Source organism: Myiozetetes cayanensis, unplaced genomic scaffold (genome assembly GCF_022539395.1).
Source record: "Myiozetetes cayanensis isolate MyiCay16 unplaced genomic scaffold, myiCay2020 scf21, whole genome shotgun sequence".
NCBI classification, from domain to species: domain Eukaryota; kingdom Metazoa; phylum Chordata; class Aves; order Passeriformes; family Tyrannidae; genus Myiozetetes; species Myiozetetes cayanensis.
In genome coordinates this window covers 9,446,526-9,470,658 of record NW_026087423.1, presented here as the reverse complement: position 1 = coordinate 9,470,658, position 24,133 = coordinate 9,446,526, and the positions used below count along the sequence as shown (strand labels likewise).

The 24,133-nt window shown below is 52.2% G+C and overlaps 1 protein-coding gene across 10 annotated transcripts in view; it reads left to right on the top strand.

The window, feature by feature from the left end:
* The window catches only part of NCOR2 (nuclear receptor corepressor 2), a 234,915-nt gene extending 223,830 nt beyond the window's left edge, over positions 1 to 11,085 (top strand). For 6 of the 10 annotated variants that reach the window (XM_050318211.1, XM_050318210.1, XM_050318208.1 and 3 more), the window contains 9 exons: positions 205 to 348; positions 512 to 645; positions 968 to 1,161; positions 2,700 to 2,846; positions 3,135 to 3,280; positions 4,436 to 4,489; positions 6,487 to 6,714; positions 8,375 to 8,554; positions 8,682 to 11,085. In XM_050318211.1, the coding sequence (XP_050174168.1) occupies positions 205 to 348; positions 512 to 645; positions 968 to 1,161; positions 2,700 to 2,846; positions 3,135 to 3,280; positions 4,436 to 4,489; positions 6,487 to 6,714; positions 8,375 to 8,554; positions 8,682 to 8,857 (1,403 nt within the window). In that variant the 3' untranslated portion in view covers positions 8,858 to 11,085. The remainder of the gene's footprint in view (positions 1 to 204; positions 349 to 511; positions 646 to 967; positions 1,162 to 2,699; positions 2,847 to 3,134; positions 3,281 to 4,435; positions 4,490 to 6,486; positions 6,715 to 8,374; positions 8,555 to 8,681) is intronic. The other 4 variants (XM_050318212.1, XM_050318216.1, XM_050318215.1 and 1 more) reach the window with 2 other exon arrangements.
* Positions 11,086 to 24,133: the final 13,048 nt, after the last annotated feature.

Genomic DNA, 24,133 nt, shown 5'->3' with positions numbered 1-24,133 from the left:
ACCACCTCTTCACTGCAGCCATCACCACAGCTGGACATCAGGGGTGGCTCCAGGGGTCCCTGCAGCATGACCTGCCAGGCCTACCCTAACCTCTTTTTCCCCCCTTTGCTGAACATGTGACTCTACCCACAAGCAGTAGTGCCACAGCACCAGGGAAAAGCCAGGTGAGCTTCTGGTTTTAACTCTGTTGTCCCCTTTCCCCAGGCTTTCATGGAGGCTACAGCCCCGAGCGGATGGAAGCAGTGAGTCCCGTGAGCTCACCCAGCCTGTCCCATGAGAAAGGGGCCAAGCTGCTGCAGGATGCAGAGAAGGGGCACGGCGAGCATGACCTGAGGCAGAAACAGCAAGGTGAGGACAGGAAACAGCAGTGCCATCTGGCACAGGAGAGCCTGAGCTGGCATGGGGCTCTTCTTCCTCCAGATCCTGCTTGCTGTGTCCCATTGCTGGGATGGCATTCAAGGAAGGGGTCACAGACATCATCTCATGCCTGTTGTCTTCTTTGTGCCCCTAGGCTCGCTGAAGGCCTCGGCTCCCGAAGCCGCCCACCTGCAGCACCTTCGGCAGCCCGACGGCCCCCAGTGCCAGCCCCTGCAGAGCACCAAGGGCATGAACCAGCGGGTGGTCACGCTGGCCCAGCACATCAGTGTAACTAACCTTGTTCACCTTCTTCACCTTCCTGCTGGGGCTCAGGGGAGGAGGGACGAGCCAAATAACACATGTCTGGAGGGGACGGGCTGGGAGTGATGCTGGGCACCTCAACACCTCTGTTTGGGGGCTGGAGAGGAGGAGGCTTCAGGGATGTTCAGCCTGGGTGTTTGTGTCCCTACGGAGCCCATCACAGCAGGAGGCAGATGTTGCATCTGCAGGGACAAACCAGCCTATTTGCTGCTTGCCCTCTTACAGCTGGGCCCAGCAAAGCAAAGGTAGGAAGCAGCTCTATTTCTGACTTGGGGGGTTTCTTCTTTAGGAGGTCATCACGCAGGACTACACGCGCCACCACCCGCAGCAGCTCAACTCGCACATCCAGGCGCCGGTGTACTCCTTCCCCGGGGCGGCGTGCCCGGTGCTGGACCTGCGCCGCACCCCCAGCGAGGCCTACCTGCCACAGCCCGAGCACACGGTGGCCTCACGGATCTCCCCGCAGAACGAAGGTGGCAAAAGGTGAGCTCGGAGAGCCCCACCCAAGCTGGCACGGGGGGACTCGTGCCAGTCTCAGTTCAGGTTGCACCTGGGCTGCACAGGGCCTGGTAAGGGGGTGCACTGGGCAGGCTGGCATTTGGTGCTGTTGAATTCGTGCTCCCCGGCTTGGTGCTGTGTGAATTCCCTGCTTACACTGCCCAGAGTGTAAAACTGCTTTCTGAGCTGGGCCTTCTTCCTCTGTGGTGGTGCCTCTTGCCATACCTCTGTTGTCCTCAAGGTGCTCTTTAGACCCCCTTAAAGTCTGTGCATGATCCCCTTCACAATCTAGCTGGTGTCAAAGGATAGTTTAGGTGGGAAGGAACTCTTGAGCAGCTTATCTTGAGTCATGGCCAGTTAGGTTCTGATTGGGAGACTTCAACACCTCTCTGGCCAACCTGTCCCAGCACTGGAGCACCCTCCCAGGAAAAAAATGTTTCCTTGTGCTGGGATGGAATTTCTTGTGTTTTGTTTGTGCCTGTTGTCTCTTCTCCTGTTGCTGTTCTCAGTCCCTGACCAGATGGTTTTAAAAAACCCAAGGCAGCATGGTTCAAAGTTAATGGTATCTTTATCTTTCTCAGTGAATCAGAAGTTTGTTAGACACAAGTGCCTTGAGAACTGTAACTGCCCATTTCAGGCACCACCTGTGTACTTGTTTGAAAGTCACTTTCAAATCCCTGTGCTGCTACAAGGCAGATCTGATTGCTGCTGTCTGGAAATAAAAAATGGGTCTGTCCTCCCACCCAAGCAGCCACAGAGACCCAAATGCATCCAGGAATGAGTGGTGCCTCCAAACTGGTGGTTCCTTTTCAGTAAATGGGATTATTCTTCCCAGCTCTGCCTGGTCCTTGAGTTGCCTTTATAACATGAAAGGAGAGAGCCCAGCCCTGACCACCCAGGGATGAAACAAACAGGAAAAAAAAGAGAAACCACAGAAAGAACAAAGATGTAAATTCCCAGAACTCGCTGTGAGAAATTCCTCGCAGACTCGAGCCTGGCTGTCTCCCAGGCTCTGGCCATGGGCAGGCATCAGGGGCCAGTGTTGATGCTTTCTGAGCTGCCCCAGCTCCAGACCCTGTCCCACAGCCAGCCAGCCCCTGTGTGGCCCTGACAAGGTGGATGAGCAGTGGTGGGTGCTGTCTCCACTGCACTCACAGATATGATGGAGAATCAAAATCCACGTCCCCAAAGGGTTAATGTCACAGCCATCTGCCAGGCAGGGACACTCCTGAGCTGGCAGGTCCCCTGACGGGTCCCTCATCCCTGCTGGGCAGTTGTGTTTGGGGTGGCTTGGCTGTCCAGCTGCTGAGGGATCAGGGCCATGGTTTGGCTCAGCCCCGCTCTGCACGCCCAGGCTGGGCTCTCCCTCTGGCCCGTGTTAGGAGGTACCAGGAGTCCACAGGATGTGAAAAGTCTGACTGGTTTTCCCTGCTGTAGGAAAACAGTTCTGGCCGTTTTCCCTCTTCCAAGCCCAGGCTGCTGCGCAGGGACAGAACCGATCCCATGTTCCCGTTGCTCCGCAGGTCCCCGGAGCAGGGCAAAGCTGCAGCCGGCGGGGCCGACAGCTGTATCGAGCCAGTGTCTCCACCAGACGGCGTGGGAGAAGCGGAACACGCCAAGAGCGCCCCTTACCCTGTCCTGTTCCGCGAGGGAGAGCCCATGGACCAGAGGTACCGCCCAGGAGCAGGCGCTGGAGGCAGCTGAGGATGGGGATGTCCCCAGATGTGCCCTGGCTCAGGCTCCTTTCCTTGCTGACAGAAGCAGTGTCCCATCCCAGGGTGCTGGCTGCTCGTAGGGGTTTTTCAACACAGTTGGGATAGGGAGAGAGGCTGGAGATGCTGAGCATCACAGGAATGCCCAGGCTGACTCTGAGCAGTTACACCAAGGGCAGAGGCTCTCTAGGTAGGACTTTGTGCACTGGACATTGCGGAGATTTCCAATGGTCTTTTGCTTTGCAGGATGGGGTCCAAGTCCCCAGGAAACAACACTCAGCCTCCAGCTTTCTTCAGCAAGCTGACTGAGAGCAACTCTGCCATGGTGAAGTCCAAGAAACAGGAGATCATCAAGAAGCTCAGCACGACCAACAAAAACGAGACGGAGTACAGTAAGGACCTGTGGGGAGACAAATGGAGGGCACTGGCTGGGAAAAACCTCAAGGACACAGGAAGCAAAGAAAATTTGGGAATGGGTGCTGCTGTGTTAAGGGCTGGGAGCTGCCAGCCTGCTCCATCTGCATTTAAGAGTTGGACTCCAGGAAGGCAGTGGGGTCTTCCCACTCTGTGTTTTTCTGCTCTGGGGCTGTCAATCCCACCCACACCAGATAAACTCAGTAGGAAGGAAATAATGAGCTGAGCATGGAGGAGACTTAAGAGCAATTGATATTTTAATGAATGGCCAGCCAAGCTGAATCCTTCCTCCTTGGGATGCATCTCCCCCCAACATTACTTTAAGCCCTACATCAATATTGGTGCAGCTCTGTAAAACTAACCAGGCTGGCTTAGATTAGAAATTCAGCCCGTTCATTCATTAACCGCTAATAGAGTAGATAGGATCATAATTTAATTTAGCCCAGCATTATACAGTCAATACTAATTCAATTTGAATCCATCTTACAACAGCTGCATCGGATAAGAGGGACCGAGCTGTCTCGTCTCCTGGATGATGTTACCATGAGCCAACAGTATTGTTATGCCCCTTTGGGGACATGTGGCTGAACCCTGTGACCTTCCACACTTTTCCTTATCAAGGGAAAATATATAGAAATAGGATACACCTCTTATTTGATGAGAATTTCCGTTATTCTAAGGAAAACGATATCCAAGTCAAACAGCTCAGCTAAGAGGGAAAATATTGATTTAACATTTCTTCTCCTCCTCCTCCTCCTTGCCCTCCCCACTGCCCAGACCTGCTCCTGGGATAGGGGGCGTTCAGCCTTTGGAAATCCCATAGACAGGAGAGAGAGTTTGGCTTCACGGAGCTTGTAATCCCAAGGGCAGGAGGGAGGCCAGCACTGAGCACAAAGACATTGCCCTGGCTTTCTGGGCTCTGCTTTTCTGCTCTTCCCACCTGGGGAAGGTGCCCGCTGTGTATCTCCCAAAGGTACTGGGAGTTATTCCTGGACCCAGCCAGCACCCATAGAACTACCCCAGTGCTTCAGGGAGGTGGGCTGCTGTCGGGCTGGGTGGCACAACAGGTCCTCCCTGCCACCAGCCTGCACGTGCTACTCTCTGTGCTGAAGAGCTTCTTTGTTTTTCTTCAGATGTTGGGCAGCCTGGGACAGAGATTTTCAACATGCCAGCGATTACAGGAGCAGGTAAATCCCCCATGTACCCATACCTCATTCCCCACAGGGCTTACAGTCGTGGAGAGCAGGAGATTTGGTAGATTTAAGCATCTCTTTTTCTCCTTTTCCCATAAAACAAAACATAACAGTTGCTGGGAGGCAGAAACCTCGGGACACACCATAACTCTGCTGTTGGGTTGAAGGCAGGGCAGTGTAACTCCTCAGAAAACCTGGCAGAATTTGAGGAGAGGTTAAAAGGCAAGCCATCCAATGCCAGCAGAGGGTTAAACCATAGCAAGGTGGACCTCACAGCAGGAGAGAGCACCTTGCTCTTGGTGGGACCTTCTGGTCAGCCATGGGTGGGTGGAAGGCCAGCAGTGAAGGGGAACATGAGGGTGGGGAGCAGGGTCTGTGCTCTGCAGGATGGGCATGAGGCAGGAACCAGTTGCAAAAGCAAACTGGGATAAGAGCAGCACCCTGTGCTGGGCAAACTGGCAATGGCTGAGGACCAGGAGGTTATTACCTTGGACATGGAGGGGTCTCAGGAACATGAGCAGCCTGAAGGGGAATGACAGTGGGAACGCTGTTGTGCTGTTACCGCCTGCAACGTGTTCCAGTGGGCTCTCAAGTGAATTATAATGAATCCCCACTGAGGTATACAAATTGTTACTTAATTCATTAAGGACTAATGCTCTCCTACAGCAGGAATGCCTTCAGGTTCTTAGCTTTAAGTAGGAGAACAGCAGCTTTCCCACAGCCAAGGGCAGGAGGTGCCGTGGGCAGGGGCTTGGTGAAGCAGGAGGGCCAGTGGTGTAAGACTGCTCACCAGTGGGAATGTATCTGGGGGAAGGAGCCAGCTGACATAATCTGCTGGGATGAGCAGGTACAGCCAGGTGGGACCTGAGGGTCCCCAGCAGCCAAAATTTGGGGGTCAGTTCTGGCCAGAGGGGACCAGGAGAGACCCTGCCCGTGTATGGGGAGACAAATGTCCAAACCAGGTTTACAGGAACCTGGGATCCGTCTCCTTCTGAGCAGAAGGGCAGCCATCCCAAAAGGAACACCTCAGGATGGGGCGAGCTAGGGGTCCTGGCAGTTTCGTGTCTGTATTTTGCCCTTGCTTGTTCCCTGTAACCGCCACCCCGGGAATGATGGTGGCGTGGCTGAGCCTCGGTCCCTGTGCGGTGCTGCTCCATAACTGCATGGCTTGAGACTCACCCCCACGCGGACACACCACTGCGCCTCTGCACCCTGTCCCGCAGCCGCGGCTCAGCCCGGGGCCTCTGGCCCACATGGGCACCCGGCCCTGGGGGGGGAAAGGGAGGGCTGGGGCAGCGGGCAGGGGGCTTGCCAAGAGCGTGAGGAGGGCGCTCCCCTCTCCCCACATCACCCGACCCCACCCAGGCGGCTCCATGGGGCTGTGTGCTCTCCTCCGGGAGCTGCCTGCGTTTGCCACCTCTGATGCCAGGCCAAAATCCAGGCCCTTCTTTCTGATTAAGTGATTTTGGGGGGTACTCACTCTTCTTCCCCTTGACTTCCTTTATGGGAAATTGCCCCAGCCTCCATATTCTTGGCACACCGACTTCTGCTGTGTGTGCATATGGATCCCACATCCAAGTGGCACTCTTCCTGCCCCCATGCCTCCCATGGTGGAGTGCAGCTCCTGTTTCTTGCAGTTGCTCCCTGGGGATCAGCAACAAACCCTTACTCCCCCATTCTCCCAGCCCCTGGCCCCAAGGAACCCTCGCAAAACCCATATCCCAGAGTGAGTCCCATCCGTCCCACTGCCAGCCCCTGCTGAGCCCCGGGGCGGGATGGAGCGGGAGGAGGAGGAGGAGGACGGGTGCATCGCAGCGCTTTAAAGAACAAGATGACAAAGTTTGTTGCTTTGCGAGAATGTGCTGACTGTTTGTTTCTTCCCTTCTCCCTTGTCTCCTTTCTCCCCCTTTCCCCGTCCCCCCCATCTTTCTTCTCATTTGGCTCCCCCCCATCTCCCGTCCCCTCTCTCCTCCCTTTCCCGTATCTCCCAGGGCTAATCAGTTGTAGGAGCCAGTCGGTCCAAGAGAATTCCAGTACCAACATGGGGTTGGAGGCAATAATTAGGAAAGCCCTAATGGGTAAATATGACGAGCAGTGGGAAGAGCGCTCACCTCTCAGTGCCAATGCTTTTAACTCTCTGAATGCCAGTGCAAGCCTGCCCGCTGCTATGCCCATAACTCCTGCTGATGGACGAAACGAGGACGTGCGCTCCTTGCCAGGTCTGCAGCCCTCTCCACCTTCGCTCTCTCTGTGTTAATTAATTCTCAGCCTTTATATTTCCCCTTTTATGGGTGGATTTATTCCTCCCCCTCCCTGTTTTTGTTCATTTTGGTTTTCTCTTCTCCCCTCCCTCCCTCAGCTTTGAGCTTTGTGAATCCGCTGATTAATCCTGGTCTTGTTTGATGTTAATTTAATAGTCTTCAAAGGTGCTGTTGCTTTCTCTAAACCACTGACTTGCTCCTTTCCCCGTTTGTTGGTTTTTAATACCTCCTTTTCCTATTTTTTTTTTACACAATGGAAAGGTTTATGGGGGCAACCCCCCCCCCCACCAAAAAATCAAAGCTATAAACCTTAATAGCCACCCCCAACTATCTGTAAACCCTGGGTGGGACCGCTGCTCCCAAAATAGGGGAAGGAGCTGAGAAGGACCAGAGTGGGGGACACAGGGCAGGGTAGCATTTCTCTCCCCACTCTGGGCTTTGGGATGTCAGGGCAGAATCCAGCCTGGGTTTGATGGGATCTGGGAGCACCTGGAGCAAGAGGGAGATTTTAAGGGAGCTAAAGGTGATAGATGGGAGATGATAAAGAGAGCAGGGTTGGGAATGAGTTGTCCTGTGGGCCCTGGCAGGGGGTTTGCAAAGCCCACTGGGCCCCATGGTGGGGTCTGCTCAGCTTCAGGGCGACTTGAGCAGAGCTGGGAGGATTGTTGAGCAGATCCCCAATTAAGGAAGGGAGGGAGGAGGGGGATCAGGGATGGATTCAGGTAGCATTTGTCCCCTGCACGCCTCCTAAGGGTAGAATGCCTCATGCAAGGCCCCTGCACAGAGCATGGCACCATTGCCAGGGATTACCCTCGGCAGTCCAGGCACAGAGTCCCCCAGCACAGGAGCAGTGTCCTGGGCACACATGTGCACCTTCCTCCAGGTCAGCTCACACCAGGCGCTCTAAAGCTTGTTGCAGAAAAGCTTTTCTGGCTCCTGCATGAAACCAGCAGCTTCTTCCAGCCGTGTTTCCCCAAGCCCAGCAGAGGCTGCCTGGGCAGGCAGGGTGGGATCCCTTGGGGAGCTCCCCCTGGTTTATCCAGGCTCACATCCTTGGCAGAGGCCCATTTGCCTTTAAACCTTTTAAAACCTGGCTAAACAGCCCCAGGGATTCTGCTGTAAGGACGGATGGAAGACCATCCTAGCCATGTAGACTGTGGGAATGAAGAATGTGTCCAGGGCTCCAGCATCCACGTAGCTCTTGGGGGGTCCCTGCCAACTGCCTGTGGATATGGAGCAGCACATGGAGCTCCATCCCATGACACATTTTTGTGGGCTGAGCCACGAGCTGGCTCAGGAAGGGACCCTGCAGAGAAACAGCTCAGCCAAAGCCACGTGGCTGCTCCTGCCCCAGGTCCCTCCATGGGACAGTTGGTGGCATTAACCCACAGGGCAGAGCAGCCCAGGAGGGGACAGAAACCTCCTCTGTCTGCTGTGCCTGCCTGCCCCATTGCCCTTCCCCCATGGTGCCATCGTCCCAGGGTGAACTTTTCTCCCGCCACAAGCCATTTTTGCAAGCTCCTAAAAGGGGAGCGCTGGGAACCTGCACCCCCCTCCCCCCGACTCCCCAAATCCCGTCACGACGAGCCAGGTGACGAGCGGGTGCCTCTCTTCGCAGGAGGAGGGGGGAAGCCAAAGATCGCTGCCAGGCCCAACAGCCGCAAGGCCAAGTCCCCGGCGCCGGGTCTGTCCTCGGGCGAGCGGCCGCCCTCGGTGTCCTCGGTGCACTCGGAGGGCGACTGCAACCGCAGGACGCCCCTCACCAACCGCGTCTGGGAGGACAGGCCGTCGTCCGCAGGTAGGGCTCGGGGGACGGGTCCCAAAAGTGGCCGTGCCACCCTCGCAGGGGTGGGGGGCTGCAGGGGGATGGGGGAACAGCCACCCCCCACCGCTGACTCTCTGCTTCTTCCTCTCCTCTCGTGCAGGTTCGACGCCGTTCCCCTACAACCCGCTCACCATGCGGCTCCCCAGCGGGGTGGTGACGGCAGCCCCCGCCGCCCCACTGCCGCAGGGGACCCCCAGCAGCCAGCACCACGCCTGGGACGAGGAGCCCAAGCCCCTGCTCTGCTCCCAGTACGAAACTCTTTCGGACAGTGAATGAGAGGAGCCAGGGCAGGGAGACGGCGACCAAACCCAGGGTGTGGGGAGCGAGCGGGACGCCCCGGGCGAGCGCCCACCGCCCCGGCCCCGCTGGCTCTCACGAGCGAAGATGTAGGAGCAGAGCAATTTCGGTTTTCCCTTTTCCTTTATTTTTCCCTTCCTCCCCAACCAGCCAATTGGGGGAAGGGAGATTTTTTTTTTTTTTTTTTTTTATTATTATTGTTATTATTATTTTGTTTGGGTTATTTTTTTTTTCTTTCTCAACATCTGGCAATTTCTGCATCCTCTTTGGTCTGATAAAGAAAAGAAAAGAAAAAAAAAGCCTTAACGAGACAAAAACCCAAGGAACCCATCTTCGATCTTGGCAGCCGTGCTGGGCGGTGATCCCCGCGCTCGAGAGGGACTGTGAGCGGCCATGTGCCCGTCCTGGGGCCACGCGCTCGGACGCTCTGCTGGCGCTTTCCCGCGGGGTCGGGCGAGGGGCTGTGGCGTCGCTCCCAAGGAGTCGAGCGAGGGGCCGCGGGACGCTCCTGCGGAGTTGCGCGACGGGCTGTGGGATGCTCCCCCCACATCCCGGCCATGGGGATGTGCCGCAGAAATGCAAAACCTGGAGCGGGTTAAAGGAAAGAAAAGAAAAACGGTTTAAGCAGCGAAACGGGACGGAGCACCCTGGGTTGGTTCCCCAGCTGATCCGAGGGCTGGTGGCCCGTCATTCCCGTGTCACAAGACGTATCAGCCCCGCAGCGACACGCTTCGAATGTGGCTGGGATGAGTGGGCAGGGGAGGGAGTGAAGAGCTGTTTCTTAAAAAAAAAAAACACAAAAAATCCTGATCCCTTCGGTGGAAGCGATCCCGGGTAACTCGGAGCGGGCAGGGACATCCCCGGGCTGGCTCATGTGCTGCCCACCGAGGGGCTCGGTTGCTTTAAGTGCATTGTTTTCTGAATGGTGAGAAAAGGCAATTGTAAATTGTATTGGTCTACAGGGTATATTTTTGATACCTTCAGTGAATTATGTCAATATTTTACGCGAGGAAGGACTTAAACAAAACACAGTATTACATGCTGTAAAAGAGGTTCTGTTCTTACATGCAGGCTTTGATGCGTTTGTCCATTGTATGGAAGGGTTTAAAAAAAAAAAAAAAAAAGGTAACAATGATCCATCACAGTTATCTGGGAGTCAGGAGAATGTATGTACTTAGTTTAAAAAAAAAAAAAAAAAACCAAACAAAATCTTGCCATGGTTGCAGGGCCCCCCGTTACACACACACCTTTGCTGGTTGTAGACGTTGATTCTCCAGAGCCCTCTGAGCTGGCCAGGGCAGGGGCAGAGCGGGCATGAGGCCGGCATGGCAGGGAGTTCACAGGAAACTTTAAAAAAAAAAAAAAAAAAAAAAAAGGAAAAAAAAGGAAAAAAAAAAGTTTTTATTGTATTTTTGTGATACACACGAATGCTCTACTTTACATTATTTTTTTCATTCCATGATGTTGGCTCATATCTGCAGTTACATGGTTAAAGAACAAAATATTAGACTTTTTTTCATTCACTTCTGCTTTCTCGCTCTGGGGGGAAAAACAAATGGCAAAAAAAAAAAAAAAAAGAAATAAAATGTATTAAATGCTTTGCATTCTATGCGCTAGAGGAGCCCCAGCCTGGCCCAGCCCATCCAGGCGGACAGCAGCCCCTGCATCCCATGCGAGGGCCCAGCGGCACAGCCGGAGCCATCACCTTCCCCATGGATCTTTCTTTTCCCCCTGCAACGTTCCCAGGTTGATTCTGATTTCGAAGCAAGAGAATGATGGTGTTTGTTGTTTGTTTGGGGTTTGTTTTTTTTTTGTTGTTGTTGTTGGGGGGTGTTTTTTTGGTTTTTTTTTTACAATGTACAGGTTTTTAATGTTCATCAATGTTTGTGTCTTTTTCGTTGTGCTTTTTTTTTTTTTTTTTTTTGTAAGAAAAAAAAATCCTAGACAATGCACAAGCGATGTGGAAGTCTTTCCGTTCCCAGGTTAATTGCTGCTGGTGTCTCCGTGGCTCTGAGCTGTACAAACTCACAGAGCTGATGTCTGAGCATAACGCTATTAAAATGTTGCAGATTTTGCTGGGAAAAAAAAGAATTATCCAAATCCAACCCATCTTCAAAGCTGCCTCCTTAACCGATTCGGAAAAAATAGAGAAAAAAAAAAAAAAACAACAACCACAACGAAGAATAAAGTTCCCACTTGGCACAGTAGCAACACTGTGTGCTGCTTGGTGTCTCCAGATGTCCAGGAAGGCACCGGGTGCCGGTGGAAGGCGGCTGCGGAGCTGACAATGCCGGGTGCCCATGGAAAGCAGCTGCAGGGCTGGTGGTGCCTGGTGCTGGTGGAAGGCGGCTGCAGAGCTGGCAGCTCCACCAAGTGGCATCGCAGACCCTGCCAGTGACCCAGCGAGGGTTGAGACGTGGCAAGAGGGCTGAGAGAAGGGGGACGGAGCTGCTGCCTTTGGGGCGGAGGTGCTGAGCCACAGCTTCACCATGGCTGGTCTCGCCAGTGGTGCTGCAGCATGCTGGGGTTGGAGGTGCTGGGGTGGCATTTGGGTCCCTTTCCATGTGGGCACCCCGTGCCAACCCTGCAGCCGGTTTGTCGGGACATCAGGAAGGGCCACAGGCTCCAACCAGGAGCTGCAGAGCCACCTTCTCGCTGCTCCAGCTGGAGCGGGGTTGGGTTGCCCTCCCCTGTTAGTCCCGGGCAGCATTCAGCGTGGCTGGCTCCTGGAGCCATGGGATGGAGAGTTTAAGAGCCTGTCCCACTTGTCAGAGCCAACCCCATAACTGTGTTTCTGTTTGCCTCTCCTTTCCACTGTGTTTTCCCTGTGTGCAAGGTGAGGGGCTGGGGCTGGCCAGGAGCCCCAAAGCACAGCGATGCCTGGGGTGTGCTGTGAGTGTGGCAGAAGAGTTTTCAGGTATTTGTGGGGTTGTTTAAGCCCTTTTAGGGTTTTTGGCTCAGTGCTGCTGGTTGGGCAGATGTACCCACCAGCTTCTGAGCAGAGCGGTGTTTGCAGGAGGGGACAGTGTTGCAGAGCTGGGAGCACATGGAGGTGCTGGGCAGGCACCAGTGACCCCCCCCAGCTGCTGTGGTGCTCCAGCAGCCTCTCACCCCTGCTCCATGGGGTCCTTTGGGATCTTTTGTGGAGCAGGACACATGGCTAATGTTCCCAGCTCTGTGTAGGAGCTCAGTCCCCAGCTGTGCTGCATGTCCCCATCGTGCCAGGACAGCTGCCCTGGGCTGGGAACCAGCGTAGGGGAGCAGCCCAGGGGTGCATGAGACTGGGAGAGAGAGAGACACGCAGGATTTGCTCCAGTGGGATCCTACACTTGGTGAGTCCCCCTCATTGGGAGCCACAGCACTGGTCGGTTTTGCCACTTTCTGTCTTGGTGTGTCTCCATCGTCGGGTGTCCCCGCACACATCCCACCCCTCACGGACCCTCCTGCAGCCGCCTGTCCCCTGGCACATCCCTGCAGCAGCAGGGACAGGGATAGGGAACACTGCAAGGGGAACATGGGGCAGCAACAGCTCCTCTGGGGGAGCTCTGAGCCACCTTCCTGGGGTTCTGGAGCAGGGAGCATCCTCCCACTGTGGCTTAATAATTTGGCTCAAATCAGTGTGGGCAGGAGGCTCACAGCTCTTTGGTGGGGATCCCCCCAAACCCGGGTGTCTGCAGTGGGATGGCCCCCGTTTCCCTGCTCTGATGTGGTTTTGGGAAAGGGGAAGCTGCTGCTCCTGCAGGTTGTGGTGCTTTCCCCTCTGGCCATCATTCTCCCCACTGAGGCATCCCCAAGCACCCCAAAACCTCACGGCACGGTCTGATGGCACCTCCTTGCGCTGCAGGCCTGTGGTGGTGCAATCCAGGAGAAACTCACGTTAGACTATTTAAAAAAAAAAAAAAAAGTTTAAACCTAATGTTCACCAACTTTGTAACTTGTACAAACAGGCAAACAAATAATTGGACAATTTATCGCTTGAACTGTACCGGGGGGAAATATCTCTATTTGTATCTGGCCTGTGCACAGCTGGTGTGGGGGAAGTTGTGCGATAGCCGGGGCTGTACAGAGACCACCAGGTGTAAATAATTCCACAGCTTGCTCCAGAGGGGAGGGGGTTCTTCTGCTCAAGGTGACGGGTTTGTTCACTGTTACTTGCTCGGCATGTCCACCGGCGAGTGCTGGGGCGGGCAGTGGGCGACCACTGCGAGTGCTGGTTAAATAATAAAAAAGCAAACAAACCAACCCAATCCAAAAAGCTTTTTTGGGAGCAGAATGCAGCGCGCTCCTGCCTGTGGGTGTGTGTGAGCCTGGGCAGGGCCAGCTGCTCCTGGGGCAGCCGAATCGGGAGCGGGGCGGCTGATGGTGAGGGGCTGGGGGTGGACTGGGGACCCCTGTGCTGCAGGGCACTGAGGGGGTGTCCAAGGGACAGTGGGCAAAGGGCACAAAGGGATGGTGCTTTTCTGTGTGCCCCAAGAGCTACATTTCACTGCCCCAGGGCTGCAGGAAGTTACTGGGTAGGCTGATGGGCCCCTACCCAATTACAAAGTGAAACAGAAGCCCTCGTATCTATTTGTGGTTCTAAATTGCTTTACCTCTGACACCTGTTCCATGGGTGTGGTTGACTTTGGCCGGGAGTCTTTAAGTCCCCCTCCCACACCTGCACAGCTGATGTCACAAGCTGGGGAGCTCTTCCTGCTGCTGGCAGTGATGAGTGGGGAGGACAGTGAGCTGAAGGGAATGGCTGTGCACAAGGACTGTGTGGATGACTGTCTGGAATTTAATCCATTGAAGGTGTGTTAGTTGTTTTGGGAACCTTCTGCTGCCTTTCCGAGGGCTTAGAAATGGATTTTATGCAAATGGCACTTTCCTGAGGATAGCAGTGAGCATTTCAGCCAGGGTGTACCCCTTCCTTCTGCCAGCTCAGCCTTCCAGGTGGTCACCCTGATCCAAGTGGAGTACTGCAGTCCTGGAAGAAGGCTGCCAGCGCTGCCTGACTAGTTTGTTTGCCCAGGGGATATCCAAAATGTTCCTCTGGATCATCCAGACACCATCTGAAATCCCTCCAGGTACGTACCCACACTGACCAAACCTGCCTCCTCTGGTCTCTGTGTGCTCTTCAGCAAACAGCTTCCATAGCAATAATGCACTAGGCAGATGCTGCTGGTTCTTACAGATCAGCCCAAAGATCTCTGAGACCAGTGATTGTGTTGAAAACCTTCTTGCAAAGGCTTTTGCCGCTCTGAAGGCAATTAGAGGAAGTTAATAACTAGTACAAACAGGAGCCAGGCTGTTTAGCCTCTCACATGAGGGTTTAAACACTGACAGGGGCTGACAGCAGTCGCCCTGGTCAATAATTCACACTGATGCTGAAGAAACAGAAGGTGGTAAAACTCTAAATTCAAGGCCAACACTTAGAATTTAATGATGGAAAACTTTAGGTCTACTTGAAAAGCTTTTACATAAAGAGATGAAAATTAAATGGGACAAAAGCAGATGGCTTTGAAAACCAGCAATAAAAAGATGTCAGCAATTGCAGATTCACTCATATTTTGGATAGCAGACGGGGGTTTTTAAAGGGAAAGGGAAGATAAAAGATGTTCCCTAATGCCTTTGCCCTGGACAGAGATTGTGAAAGGCACAGGAACATTGTGACCTTCTCCTATTGATAAATTGGTGTTTAGTCAGGATTATAGGGAATTTTTTCTTTTTGGAAAGAATTAAAACAAGAGGAAGAATTTTTTAGCTAGGCTAGGTTGAGTTACAAGAGTAGGGAGGAAAGGGCTTGAGATGGAGATTGTCGTTCCTGCATGTGCCAGGACACCACACTGGGCATCAGCACCCTCCCCACAGGCTGCAGGTGACAGGGAGGGGAGTGGGATGGGGTACCCAGCAATGAGCAGGGCAAGCCTGTTTTTTTAAAAAAGGGTACAAATTACACCAGAATACCAACCCCCTGTGCTGGTAGCACCCAGCTCTGTGCCCTCCCCATGAGGGCAGCCCACAGTCCCCCACACCAGCCCCAGCAGAGCAGGGATCTGCAGCTGAGCAGGTCAGATGTGCCTTTAGCCGGGAGAGCCCGTAACCATTCCTGGGCCCTGTGTGGCAGGAAGCATTTTATACTCTCCTGACAATTGCAATCCAAACAGCCATTCATCAGTTCTCGCGATCTGCCGTGAAATTATATATGCTCTGTGATAATGATGCAGGGGCCTAAAGAGCTGATCTTGGCAGGAGATGAGACAGGGTAGGTTGGCGAGTAACTTGGAAGGAAAATAGTGGCTTTTGGTGGGATGCCTGGCTCTTATCAGCTCTGGAACCCTGAAGGGAATTGGGCAGAGGCAGGGGTGTCCCAGCTGGCTGAGCTCTGCCTGGCTTCTGTGCCCATCTGGGAAGAGTTGGGCTCCCCAGAAACTTGGGAATGAGTGTCACTCTGTGTGTGTGTGTGTGTGCATGTGTGCATAACAGCTGAATTAATTGTCAGGTTTATTTATCCTCTCATTTTTTGGCATCCTGTAATTACCAAAATGAGTATTTGTCAGGACTGCAGGCAGCAGAACGGTAATAAATCACTGGCCACAGACAGGAGGTTGGAGCAGTTGTGTCTGTAGTGAGCTGAGATTGGTTTCAGCTTTACTGAAGGGCAAGTGCTTGGAGGGGGCTGGTAGGCTGGGGCAGAAACAAATAAAAACCAAACAACAAACCAACCAGCTTTGCAGAAATGCTCCTGGAATGAAATCCATGGATTCTCCATGGAGTTCTCCAGCTGTGGAGAAATCCCCTAACAGGGATGCAGGGGGTTTGGAGAGGTGAAGGCTCAGCAGGCCCCAGCACATGGGACATTGCCAGGCCCTGCAGGGCTGCAGGTCCCTTCCCACGATGGCATCAGGGTGACCAAAGTCACCCCTGTGAAACACACGGTGGAGAAGGTGTCTGCCTTTGTGCCCTGAACCGAAAAATCTGCAGAAACAGGGTTGGAAGGAGAAATCCTTGTGCTGCAAACACACCACTTTCTGGGTCCTGCTTTGCAGAGTCGGGAGGGTGACTGGATCTCACCACATTCATCTCATCTGCAGGCACAGCTCACTGACAGGTGAGGCTTTCCTCTTGTTGGCCCTTGTAAAAGGAGAACAGGCAGAAAGGACTGCCCATGGCGCTTGGGAGGCCAGCCCAGAGATCAGTTTTTGCCACCTACATCTTGGAGAGCACGTCGGTCACACGTTGTTCCGGGTCTGTGGTTTTGAAGAGGCTGGTGTTTTTCCCTTCTTTGGGAATAATCTGACTGTCCCTCAGTAAGTGCATGGAACCTGACAGAGCACAGGGTGTTGCAGGGGTGGTAAGCTCCATCTGGAGAGCTCTCTGCTTTGAAGTCGGATGCTGTTTTAAACTCTGCAGGGTACTTTCCCTTAGAAAAAGCAGCAGTTGTCAGTAAAGATTGATCTTGGTCCAGAAATTTTTGCTGCCCCCCTACTTCTTTTCGTATTTATTAGTCATTTGCAATCTCTTTGATGACTAGATGCATGTTCAGCTTGGAGAAAACTCTGCTGGAGTATTTGCTGAAGCAATGTCAGGGGATAGGAGACACTGACCACGCTCACTGTGAGGCCCAGCCATGCTAACAATGGTGCAGGTGCATTTAGATTAGTCATTATTAATTGCCACAGCAGCCCCTGTGTTCCCAAGCAGAGGCTGAGGAAACCCATGGGGTCAGCAGAAGCCCTGGGGAGGTTGGTCTGAGGTCTCACCCCTGGGTGTGCAGCCCTGGTCAAGCCAGCCAAGATCGATTGTTCCACAGGCTGCAGGCCAGTAACTGTGGAAAACGCTGTGCCTGTGGGAGTGGGGCAGTGCCAGGGGCTGCTGAGGGCTCCTTTCCTGCCTCTGGTGGCGAAGGGGGAAGGTTTCATGAAGAGCAAAAAGCAGAGCAACACCATCCAGGAGGCTGCTGTCGAAGACACTCTATCTTCATTCAACACGTTCCTCAAACCACTGAGTGCAGCTGTCAGCAGGTGCAGCGTGATGGGCCCCAAATCAGCTCCACTGAGAATGGGACTCTGAACAGGTTTTGACTACACCAACTCTGGTGTTTGTTTGCAAAAGTCCAGCCTTTAGCTGTGAAATCCTGATCCAGCTCTGTCTGAGATCCAGGAGTATTTTCTGCTGCTGTTTCATCCTGAGCCCTTCCCAGAGAGCAGAGCAGCTGCCAGAGGTCAGACACAAGGAGCCTGGTCGGTGCATGCGTGCGTGAAGATGGGTGCCAGGTCTGGATCTGCATTCCAGTTGGACCAAAGCAGAGCTTTTCCCCATGGGGATGTTAATCCTGGGCCTTGGCTTAGAGCCATCTCCAGCTTTCATATTTTTGGAACTGAAAAAGAGCACCATTCTGTTCAAGGGAAGAACAAGTCCTTATACCCCAACGAGAAGTCACAACTGGCTCCTCAGTGCTGAAACCCATCTAACTCCACCCTGCTGGACCCATCTTTAAGTTACAAGTCCCCATGGGCAGCCAGGACATCCTGTTCCCCTTCAGGCCAGCAAGAACTCCTGAGCTGGAGCTGCCTCCTCTGTCCACTGGTGAAGGAGAAACCAAACAGCAGAGGTTGGAAACCAAATAGCAGAGGTTGCTCTTGGGTCTCTTTGGAGGGGGAGGGCAGCCTTTTCATTAGGTCCAGATGTTGCTTTCTGCCCCAGGCCACGCTGGGAAGTAAAGCAAAGTGTGTTAATGTTGGCTGGAAGAGCCTCTTTGGAAACAGGCTCAAAGGAAGCAGGTTTCTCCTGTGCCCGTTTCCTGGGGGAACAGGGGAGACGGGCCAGCACAGGAGGCACAGGCATGGGGTCACCCTGCTGCTGAGCAGTCTCTTCCCTTCCCTCTCTAAAATCTCCCAGCAGTGAGTATGGCTTCAGCCAGCCACCCACTTCCCCAGGGCTCTTGGGTACCTGCTGTCCCCCGGTGAGTGGCTGCTGTCCCTGAGCTCGTGGCAGCCACAGGGAGAGCTGTCCCCATTGCTGAGCTGACAGATCCCTTCTAGAACAATGCCCTGTTGGGTTTTGTATCAGGATGTGGAGATGGAGGGCTCTGTGTGAGGGGCAAGGCTGTTCTCCAGATGTTATTTTTCACCATTAGGCAGTGTTTAAACATGCTATGATTCCCCCCCCCCCCGGCCCCTTTTCTGAGTGCATAGAGGAGAGACCCTTGGAGGAGTGAAGTGAGCAGCAGGGAGAGGGCAAATTAAGCTTCTCCAGAAAGTGCTGAGCTGGGCACTTTGCAGCAGGCTCTGCTGGGCTCTGGCACCGTGGCCACTTAACGGAACTGGGTTCCAACGGGTCCCCAACAGCCAGTGCCAAGCCTGGAGGCCTTTGGAACACGTGGCTCATTAACAGTGTGCTTCAGCTGTGGCTGGGGCTCACACAGGGAGCTGCTGCTGCCAAAGCACTTACAAGTCCCAGAGGACTCGGAAAGGACCCAACCTGCAAAGTTCAAGGGCAGACCTGGAGGCAGAGCAGAGCTGTGCTCAGCAAAGCACCCCGAGCCTCGAGGGCTGCTCCACCACTCCCTGCTCCACTCCATCTTCACTTCACTTGAAAAACAGGCTCAGACTAGAGCTGGAAGGATGCTCAACTCCTCTCCCAGACACTAGTCAGGAAGATGCTTGGCTCTGGGTGCTCTCTGCTCTGGTTCAGTCTATATCCCAGGGTGAAGCCTGCGCTCAACCAGCCAAGGACGCTCCAAGAGGCCTGAGATGCTGCCATCCCAAAATGCCCACTAGAAGCTGGATCTGAAGTTCAAACCTCCAGCCCTGCCCCTTCAAGGCCGTCCTGCTTGGCCACAATTAGTCCATAACATGACATGCCTCGTCACCTCAGCAGCCCCCGGCACTGGGGACGCCCGAGCTCTTCGGCAGCAAAAATGAATATCCTGGAAGTGCAGGCGCTAAAAAAAACCCTCCCTGTCGGAAGCACAGCAAAAGCCATCTGTGAGTGGAAGAGGTCAAAGAAGAACACAAAGGCTTTTATTTCCTGGAGGCATTTGTCAGCAAGACAAATGTGGGGTTTTTTTTAAATTTGCTGCCATTTCCTAGCTGGCCGCCCACACAAGCGCCAAATGGACTTTCACTCGCACAGAGCGGGGTGCTGGCCTGTGTCCTTTGTAATGCAATGCTCAGGACTCGGCTGAGGAGTGGGCTGGATCACTGTTTGTTATCAGTAAGTGGGGCATATTTAAAGGAAATGGGCAGATTTCAACACTACATCTATAACTAGTTTATTGCTGGTGTGTTCCTCTCTTGCCCTTATTGTTTATGTTGAAAATGATAAATGAGGGATTGATGATTCTGGCTGGTTCGTGAATAATCAGGTTATTTCACTGCAAAGCCCCGGGGGAAGGTAACGTTTCTACAATCCTCCATCACAGAGAGTGCAGTTTGCACGGGCGAGTGTGTCTGTTGCTCATTCCTCTGATGCTTTGTGTGGTTTCTGGTGTGGTTTTGCACACTCCCTCTGCAAGTGTGCGTGTGCCCATGCGTTCCCACAGCGCATCCCAGTGCCAAAATGTTTCCCAGTCTATGCAGCGCCCTGGCACCATGAACAGCAGCCAGGCACAGGGTGTTTGGAGCAGTTGGCTCTCCAGAGCAGGAGGGGACGGGTGTCTTGGTGGCCTGTGATGGGAGGCTGCATGGCCAGGGTGCAGCCAGGAGCTCCAGGGAGGTACATGGAGGGCCCTGACCACAGCAGTCAACTTGGAAGAAGCCCTGATCCCATTTGTATTTCAAGGAGCCGCAAATAGCCACTGGCCTCAGGATTTGCTTGGGAGACAGGAAGAACCTTGGGGAGATGATTTGGATGTTTATGTATATAGAAATGTCTAATCACCAGGCTGAGAACAGGCTCAGGAAGGGAATCTGGTGGTGGTTAGCCAGAGAGGAGGATATTTTTATGCTAGAAATGTGCTGTCCGCCTGTTTGTAGGGTAGGAAGGATACGACGAGAATCAAAGGCTTGGCAGGATGAGTATTTTCATCCTTGTAGATGTGAACTCCCCATCTGTCTTGAACTCCAAGGCGTGGAACTGTTTAGATCCGAATATCATTATTAGAAGCAGAAAATAGAGCTCATAAAACTCCCTCCTTACGCCCCAAAAAAGCAATTCCAGGACCCTTTATCCTACTCGAGAACAAGCCATTCCTGCTGGGAACATGGCTGGGCACGTTGCCAGGGGAAGGAGAGTCGGTGCTTTGGCAGAAGCTGCACGGCCCTGGGGAAGGTCCTTGCTCTTCTCTAGTGTCACCAGACCAGGGGATTTAGAAACAGGCAGGAGAGCTGGGGATGGACAATGTGGTGACAAACCTGCACGGCCAAGCCACGTTCCTGCTGGGCCATGGGGTAACTGCAGGGGCTGAAGCTTTGGTGGGAATCGCTCCCCCAAGGAATGGGATGAAAACCAGTGCTAGATCCACATCTTACCACAGCTGGGCAGACACTGTAAGGGTAGCTGGGAGTGCCAGCCCTATCCCACCACCAGGCCAAGCATCCAGAGGCCCCATGCAGCCACCCTGGGGGCTCGACTGCTGAAACCAAGGTGCCCCTTGAGGCACTGAACCTGTGTCATGGGACACGAGGAGGTCACAGAGCTGCATCTAGAGCATGCCAGGTGGGTTCAGTCATCCTGGGATAGCTGCTGGGGGAGGTAGTTGTGGAACCACAGCGTCAGCTGCTGTGACAGTCTCTCATCCCATGTCTGCTCCCCACAGAAATGGATTAAGTGACAGTTCAGCATCCTGTGCCAGAGGAGACAGTTTGAGTAGATGGCCATGATACACATCAGTCCAGGAATGCTGCTGGTGATTCCTTTGCATTGGAACAGATTCATGACACTTCTGAGTACAACACAACCTCCTGCTGCTTGGCATTGCCTAGATCTTCCAAAGAGACTTCTGCAGGTCCAGGCTGTGACATTGCCATCTGCTGATGCAGACCAGACACCAAGCCCAAGGTCTTGAATGTGGTAACCTCAAGCTGATGGTTTGGCAGCAGGGGGACGTTTTTACTGCTCCAGTATCAGGTAAGGCTTTTTCTCTGGCAAGTCCTTCCATTATTTGTTGACTGTAAATAGCTGTGGAATGAAATTTGATGAAGGCATCTATTGTTTCCTTACAGCTCTGCTTTGTTGAGTGGAATAAGAATCCCAGCATGTGGGTTTTTATTATTATTTAATTTGTAGCTGCCCATTATCAGCAAATTCTTTTAGGTGAGGCTTTTGGCATTTTACACTCAGCATTCTTGCTGTCTGTAAAACCAGCCTAAACCTTTCCTTCTGTTCATAAAGGCATCTACTTTAAATTCAAAGTCCATCTATTATAACTTCAGCACCTTGTAATCCCTCAGAGATATGTGCAATTACTCTCTGAAATATCCCAGGAGCAAAACTAATACCAAGCATCATCTGCTTAAATTTACAACATCCAAATAGCACACAGTAAAAGCCACTAGCTTAGGGGTTAGCTCATCTGAGCACACTTGCCAAAACACATATCCTGCATCTAATACTGCTTTTGCTGCTGAGGATTTAGCTGCCACCTCAGGAATCTTCATTGGACAGCATTCACATTTTATGGTTTTATTTAAATAGCAGGAGTGGATGCACATGTCCTTCATTTGGCATTTGGGTATCAGCCAGTGAACTCGCCCAGCCTGCACATCCCCTGCCTTCTTCACCTCCTCATGTTTCCTCAGGTTCTTAGGCATGAGCGTGTCTCACATCCTTCATCCCAGAGCAGTTCAGACATGATTTGTGTCAAAAACCTTGGGATGTGGACACGGGCACTTCCCTTGCAGCTGAAGCCTCTTGCATAACATGGCTTTGCTTCTCCTTTCCATTCCTCAGAGTTTAACAGCCACTTTCATCCAAGCCTATTGACTTCATCCCTATAAATCCAATATCATTTTTCCATAAGGATTAGTGTCAGATTCTCCCTGCAGACATCTTGGGTCTTGGAAGACAGCAGAGCATTCTCCTAATAGCTGGCTGGTGAGCCTGAGGCATTTACAGCAGTGGGTTTAAAATGTACTTTATGGTTAGGCAGGGTTTTAGCCCCAATCCAGCCTATCCACTGTCATGATTTGGAAAGCCAGGACATAGCAGGGGTCCCAATACTGTACTAGGTTGTGGATACCTGGACATGAGATAAGCATTGTGTTGGTTCTTCCTTGCCTTGAAGGCCATGGAAAAGCTGGGAGAGGAATTGTCTAGATCAGACACACCAAGGCTTCATAGCTGGGTAGAACAAGATGGAAGAGGAAGAGGGAAATTTAGAGTGAAGAAATGGTAAAACTGACAGCCAGGGAGATCTGGAAGGGTAGAACTGCCTCTGCTTTTCACTTTTCCGTGGGCACGTGTGGCAGAGCAGGTTTTACACATCACAGCACTGGCTGACTCTGCCACAGCCACCCATCCACGGGGAGCTGGGCTGAAACCCCCAGAAAGGGAGGAACACACCAAAAATCTGCCCTCTGGGTGGGAAAGGGGCATTAGGTACCAAGTAAAGGGATAAGGAAGAGGAAGGAAACTCCGGGTACATCAGCATGATGGTTTGAGCATTTTATTACGATATATAAATTTTGTCTTCTTAAATTACTCTCTATGAGTTGAACAGAAAGGGATTATGGTGGAAGGGGGGAATATACAAAAATAAAAGGATATTGTGAACTACTGCATCACCACATATACAACAGTAAAGTACTTCACAAGCACTTAGAGAATCAGACTTACAAAAATAAAAATATGACACATCCTTATGCATTTCCACCACTTATATGTTCTCCTTCTCTAACCTTCAGACACCTTTCAACCCCACCCTCAGGTCACGACTCACATGGTAGGATACTTTGCTCATTTTGATGACCATCACAGTATCTGAAAAAGAATTAGTGCCTCCCAAGACTTAAAAAAATCCAATGGTTATAGGAAAGCTTTAGGGGAGATGTTCCCAGACTTCAGGGGGACTGAATGACTGTGACAGAGGATGGATCTGATTTTGTTTCAGCTCTAAAGAAGGCAAGGAATGCCTTTTCCTACAGGAAAAAAAGGCAGGTGAAAACTACAATGGCTAAATATCCTATCTCACAGTGTCCACACATAGAACCATTCACCTCTAGACCAGACTCACACAGTCTTTAGTCTTCAGGTTGCTTTACAAAGCTCATTAGCCTTCTGTGACCTTTCCTGTTTTTTAAGACACACTCAACATAAATAGTAAATAGCATTCACTTCTCTGACCAGCAGCTCACTCAAACACTGCTATCAACACCCAAACCCCATTACATCATTCCCAGGAACGTTGCACCGAGGGTGCAAATCTGTCTGTATTTCACATTGAGAAAAGTAGAGTTGGTTTAGGAAGAAAAAAAAAAAAAGAAAAGGCAAAAAATAAACATAAGCAGTAAACTGTTTTGGTCAAAGTTGTTCTCTGTGGTTTGTGCAAAGTATTCCACAGCTTTTGAAAGTTCAGTATTTAGTTAGGGTTTCCTCTTTTTGGCCCCAAATGTAATGACAGCAATGCAGGCAGACCAGACACCAGCATGTTCTGTTGTATTCAGGGGCAAAAGAATCAGAGGAATGAAAGGGGTGAAGGGGAAACCCCACACCTTTGAGACAGAGAGTTTCCATATTGAAAAAAATCAATCTTACCTCCCCACCTCCCCCCACCAAAAAAAAAAAAAAAAACCAACAAAGATGCCTTCTGTGAAAGTTTTTGATCTCAAAAATAACTCTTGATGGACAATAATTCCAAAAGGCAGAGTTTAACTTCACTCATCAGGCTTACAGGACTGTGGGCAGCATGTACATCAGGATCCCACGGGGAAGCTGTGCAGTCACGGTCCCAGCTGCTCAAGGAAACTCACCTTTCCATGGTCTGAATTTATCACTTGTATCTTTGAGAAAATATACAGGAATAAAGACCAACTGTTGGTTGAGATTAATAATGCTCCATTTAAAAGAAAAGCATCTCCCTAGTGGGACTAATCATTCCTTTTTAGATGTACAAACATACTACAGGTATGGCACAAGGCACTTCTTGGCTGCTTGAAGCGATTCTTCGTTGGCAACACACGCACACAAAATACAGTTTCTGGTGTTCAAGCAAAACAAGAAGAAGTCCTCACTTTTCCCAGTCATGGTAAGACAAACTTTGGCTCTTCCACCACTGCCTAACCCAGTCACAGGGATGGGAGCAGCAGGGACAGGGTGGGATCTGCGCCCAGGCAA